General features: G+C 38.7%; 1 protein-coding gene across 1 annotated transcript in view; it reads right to left on the bottom strand.

Moving 5' to 3' along the window:
* Window positions 1–3,984: 3,984 nt before the first annotated feature.
* atf2 (activating transcription factor 2) overlaps window positions 3,985–6,000 on the bottom strand; it is a 44,065-nt gene continuing 42,049 nt past the window's right edge. The window contains exon 12 of the mRNA XM_073845319.1: window positions 3,985–5,721. Coding sequence (XP_073701420.1) covers window positions 5,486–5,721 — 236 coding nt within the window. The 3' untranslated portion in view covers window positions 3,985–5,485. The remainder of the gene's footprint in view (window positions 5,722–6,000) is intronic.

Raw genomic sequence — 6,000 nt, 5'->3', positions numbered from 1 at the left:
CTTTATTCACGATCTCTTAAAACATGTCACTGAATAAATGGGGAAACAAAGTAAATAAGTAACGCTATGAAAAGTAACTAATTGTGTTACTTTGTTACTTTTTATTGAAAGTAATGCATTCTGTTACCTTTGTGTTACTTTTTATGTAACTGAGCTGGGCTTGCTTATTTGTTCTTTAATAACAAAAACCTAAAAGTTGTATTTTTGGCAACTGTAAAGGCCCTTTCACACCCAAAGTGAAATGAATAAGCCTCCGACTGAAGGAAGTGTCTCTGGAAGTCTAAGGTCCTTGTGTAACCCCTCACACCCAGGTCCTACCGCACCCGCTCCGAGCGGGTCTCGAACCCGGGTCTCCGGCACGAAAGGCGGACTCACTAACAAGGAGGGTAAAGGCTGCAACCTCTAGCGTCTGTCGCTAGTGCGTCTCTTGAGATCAGGGGAGTGAGGTTTACTCACACAGCTCCTACAAGCTGGCCTCCATTACACTCACCTAAACCTCACTCCCGTCCGGGTCACGGCACCAATGTAACCCCTCACACCCGGGTCCTGCCGTACCCACTCCGAGCGGGTCTCGAACCCGGGTCTCCGGCACGAGACGCGGACGCACTACCCGCACAGCTCCTACTAGCTGGCCTCCGTTACACTTGCACACTAAATCTGAAATTTTTTTGTATTTTGTCAAGCACAGAATGTCAAGGTGTCAAAACACCTCTCAAAATGCTTGCTACAGATGTGAACACACAGAAAATTAAACCTGATCCAAATTTACAGGGTTTTTGGCCACTTTCTTAGGTCAGGCTGGGAGACAAGCTGGAACAACCAGCTAAAAACCAGCCTGAACTGCCTAGCCAGGCTGTTAGACCAGCTAATATCAACCTAAGCTGGTTGGCTGGTTTTAGCTGATTTAAGATGGCTTAAATCAGCTAAGACCAGTCAACCATCTTATGCTGGTTTTAGCTGGTCATCCAGCTTGGCCTTAGCTGGTCAGCAGGCTGGTTTTAGAGTGGCTTTGTCCACTTCCTTAGCTGGTCTGGTTGGGTAACCAGCTTGAACAACCAGCTAAAACCAGCCTGACCAGACTAGACAGACTGGGAGATCAGCTAAAATCAGCTACTTACAGCTTAAACCAGCTAAGACCAATCAACCAGCTTAGGCTAGTTTTAGTGGGTTTTTGGTCACTTGCTTAGCTGGTCTTGTTGGGAAACCAGCTGGAACAACCAGCTAAAATCAACTACTTCCACCTTAAACCTTAGCTGTTTTTTTTTTTCAGCAGGGTGTTGACAAACAAATGTTTTCCTCCTATTCAAATTTGACACTGAAAAGGTAAATACAACATATTTGCCCATCTGCAAATATAGTTGCCGTACATTCAAATACAATTTTAAAGAAGAAAAAAAAACCTGGCGAAAATAAATGCAAAAAATGTTCACATAGGACACTATTAACACGTGTATCTGCGGTTTCCTAGTGTTTTTCCCCCCTGTGGTTCCAATGTTTTGATTTCTTCCTTTGTCTCCCCCTATTGTTCAGTTTGTTTTGGTTTCTCCTTTTGCCCATATTTGGACTTCCCCCTCGTTTCCTTGATTGTCTACACCTGTACTTGTTAAGCTGACACTCCCCTCAGCAACCCTTTAAATAGTCGTTTGTTCCCCATTTACCTTGTCTGGTCTTGAAGTTACGTTGTGGTTGTTTGTGGTCCTGGATTTCTGTTTGTGGTCATTAAATAGTTTGTACGTACTCCTGGCTCCTGCGTGTTTTCCCATGGCTCCTCACTCCCAGCACGCCGTGACACATACTACCTCCAAAACTTTCATCTCTCTCTCAAAAAAAAAAAAAAAAATCTGATCAGGTTTGATTTTCTGCCTTTTCACATCCCTATCGAGCATTTTAAGAGTAAAGGATGACGAATGCGAAAAGGAGAGATGTCACTGAATAAATGGGAAAACAAAGTAACTCACGTTATTTGAAAAAGTAACTCAGATATTTTATTGCAAATATAAAAGTAATGCATTGCTTTAGTTACATGAAAAAAGTAATCCATTTACATAACTCATGTTACCTGTAATGCCTCACCCCTAACACTGATCATAAATATTCATGTTATTACCAAGAGAAATGATTAATTAGGTTGAAAAACATATATCTCATAACTGCTTTCACAATACACAATGCCATTTTAACTAGTGTATTAGTTGATTCCCTTAAATCATTCTATATAAAATGCGTCTAAAAGCAATAATGTGCTAAATATAGAGGTACTGGTGACTCAGCTAAAATCATTCGGGTTGAAATGTATAACCATGACTGGAAAGCTGGGAGTCGCATCAAAGTGAAGATGCTCTCATCCAGAAAGACTGAAAGGTCAGTACATTCACACTCTGAATGTCCATCTCAGTCTCATCAGGCTAAAGTTCACGGTTGAAAAAACAAGATGATGAGTGAGCAATAAGTTAACTCAGTGAGCCTGTTCATAAAACTATACGGTGATCAAACAGCAGGGGGAGCAGCATTACTTCAGAGTAAGAATTTCTGACTCGACGAACATTCTTTTGAATCGGTTTTAGTTCACAAATCAAGCTGCTTATCAATAGTATATACCACACCAATTCTACATTAGCTAATCTTGTAACACTAATTTTTGATTTGCATTTTCATAAAAACGTCTGGTACCGTCTGGAGGAATACGTAAATATAAGGTATGAATAAATTAATTCGCGAATCACATGCAATATCGAATCTAACATGCTAACTTAAGTTCAAAACAAAGCTCAATATAACGAAAACTGCCATAAAATGTGTATTTTATTAGTCGTTAAGACATAAGCACTGATATAAATGTTTAGTCTGTTAGCTAAAGGTGACAAAGAGATATTTAAAGATCGGTTTACCAAGCTAGTTTCAGTAAATATTTAACTAATTGCTAATAAATGCTTGTCTGTCTTTCATCATGTTCTTCTCACAGATTTATTTTTAACTTTACGATATTGTTGGTTAGTGCTTACACTAAAAATATGCTAAGTAAAATGATTATGGAGTGTTTTTAGGACACCTTGTCAATTAACCATATTAGCGGCACTGAACGTAAACAATGCCTCTGAAACGAACGAAACTCGCATATTTAGCTGATTATTGCTGCTGAAAATAGTCAGTTATTGTCATGTTTTAGGCTGTACTAATCGGTCGGACTAGGAAAAAACATTTGGAGAACTATAGACGGTCAAAAGTTGTAACAAATCAAGAAGAAGAGTGCAAAAAACTGAGGAACAAAAGGCGTTTGTGGTCGACACCTGAACCAGTATTTCCAGGGCAAGAATCTTGACAACATTTGTGTTTGTGCCATTTCCAGTCTGCACTCTTAAAAAAATAATGGTGATTCAAAAGGTTCTTCAAGCGATGCCATAGAAGAACCATTTTTGGTTCCACAAAGAACCATTCAATCAAAGGTTCTTTAACGAACCATTTCTTGCTTACCTTTTTTAATCTGAAGAACTTTATTTGCCACAAGGAACCTTTTGTGAAACAGAAAGGTTCTTCAGATGTTAAAGGTTCTTTATGAAACCATTTAAACAAAAAGGTACTTTTTGACAACATCAATTAGCAGAACAACGTATTCACTTTACATAACTTGCTAGCACTGCTGTTAATGTAAGTTTAATTGATTAGTACTAAAGTAGCTCTGATTTTACAGCCGTTGTTGTGCATTTAATTTTTTTTTTCTTGTTTACTTATTTTGAAGAATGAGAATCAGGCTGACATATGGTTTACTCCTTTCCCTTTAAAGCATGTATACTAAAATGAACACAAGCAAAACTTACCAGCAAGTCAACAGCTGCAACAGAATATTTTCCAGGATTCTCCACTAGATGGCAGAGTCTACAAAGCAAAATATCATTCAAACACCATTCCAATAAAACAGACACAAGACAATGAAAAAAAACAAATTTCATCCAATGACAAAATCTACAGAATGACTGATGCTTTAAATAGCTATTAAAAGATTTATTACAACATTTCATTAATTTATTATAATTTATACATAACTTTCACAAGTTACAAGTTGACCGCCAACACAATAATCATCACATCCTTTTTCCAAAGTGGACCTAGTAAATAAGAACAAAACCCCCATTGTAAAACTGCCATTTCCTGGCTGAAAATCTAAGAGTAACAAGATGTTCAACTGCAACGGAGACATGGTTGAAACACTGGTGTAATTCTCTTAGAGAATTCAGTCATGCAGATAAGCACAGAACAAACGTCATACAAATATACTTAAATTTGACTTAAAAGCAGAACGAAATGCAGCAAAGTCTTGTAGAACTACACAGTAGTAAGCCAATAGATTTTAAAGAGAGAAGAGGATGAAAACGAAAGACTTCATCTATTTTTCTTACTTAGTAATTGTCACTAAGCATAACTTAAAAAGAGTAGAGTTTTATATCCGTCAGAGCAGCTCTGGTTCCTTTTCACTTGTCGAGTTTATGCTAAAAACAGAGAAAGTTTATTTAAAGGTTTGTTCAGGTGTTTTTTTTTTTTTTTGTCTTCATGATCCTAAGACAAACATAGTACCAGTAGAGATCACATACAATGATTTCATCATAATGGCATATACAATGCTTCCTTAATTACACTGTAATCAGAAAGACAACCCAAGTGAAAGAACTAATGAACTTTTCTCAATGTTTCTAAGAGTCAGACACCACGAATACAAAGTCAGCCACTTTGTAAGTAAATCACTTATAAAAAAAAAGCATTAAGGTTCTTATCAAAATAAGTCCATGGAAAGCTCTCAGGCAAGTCTATTTCACTAATTCACCTTCATTGTAATTAAACTGTAAAGGAAACTTGTTATTGTAACTTCAATAACCTGCAACAAATATCGAAGTATCAAAGCAGTTGAAAAGTCAGCATGGTGAATAATGCACTCCTACAATCACTGCCCAAGGAACAATCACTCATGTCAGAAAATCCTTTAACATGCCAAGATTCACATGAAACATTCACACAACAACACGGCACTATTTCTAAAAGACTGACGATCAGATTTGTTTTAAAGAGCTACTCCTAAAATCTGCTGGAACTGCTTGTTTCTAGCACTTAAAACAATGATCGCTTAGAAAGAAAGTAGAGAAAACCTTTCACTCCTTCATGTGCAAAATATAAAAGGCAAATAAATAATAAAGTGGCCAATTCTTCCATCTTTACGCCTCTGATAGTGCTTCAGTACGTTTATGAATCCGGACACATTGGGCTGTCACGAATCCGTCTCGATCCTCAATAAATACACCACAAATGGAAAAAAACAATCGGTACTTCTGCATAACCTCCCAAGTGCATTCCCCGACTACTGTACTCACTCTCTGTAAAAATGCGCTGGATTGAAAAGAGCTCAAATGAAAACTGAAGGGGAATGTTCCAGGGAACATTCTCATCTCTTCATTTCAACATGGCTGCCAGGAATCAAAGTGACCAATCAGAGGCCTGATCAGCTTCCTGAAGACTGGGCGTGAGAGGAAGAAGGCCCGCCCACTTGCGAGTCGTCTTCCTCTTCTGTGCTGTGGTCTGCGGCGGGCCCAAGAGCCGGGCCGGATGCAAGCACCGCTGTGGCTGCTGTGGACGAGCTGACGCCGTTGGATGTGCTGATGGAGCTGTGCTGGATGGCCTCGTTCTGTGGGCTGCTGGGAACAGACATCTCCCCACAGCTGTCCTCCTTATCCAGCTCTGAAACACACAGTCACAGACATTAGCAGCTCTTAAAGGAGTAGTTCACTTCCAGAACAAAAAATGTACAGATAATGTACTCACCCCCTTGTCATTCAAGATGTTCATGTCTTTCTTTCTTCAGTCGTAAAGAAATTATTGTTTTTGAGGAAAACATGTCAGGATTTCTCTTCATATAATGGACTTCTATGGTGCCCCCGAGTTTGAACTTCCAAAATGCAGTTTAAGGGCTCTAAACGATCCCAGCTGAGGAAAAAGGGTCTTATCTAGCGAAACAAA

The sequence above is a fragment of the Garra rufa genome, chromosome 8 (genome assembly GCF_049309525.1).
Source record: "Garra rufa chromosome 8, GarRuf1.0, whole genome shotgun sequence".
In the NCBI taxonomy this organism is placed as follows: domain Eukaryota; kingdom Metazoa; phylum Chordata; class Actinopteri; order Cypriniformes; family Cyprinidae; genus Garra; species Garra rufa.
The sequence above is the reverse complement of the archived record's forward strand: the minus strand, read 5'-3'. Positions and strand labels throughout refer to the sequence as shown.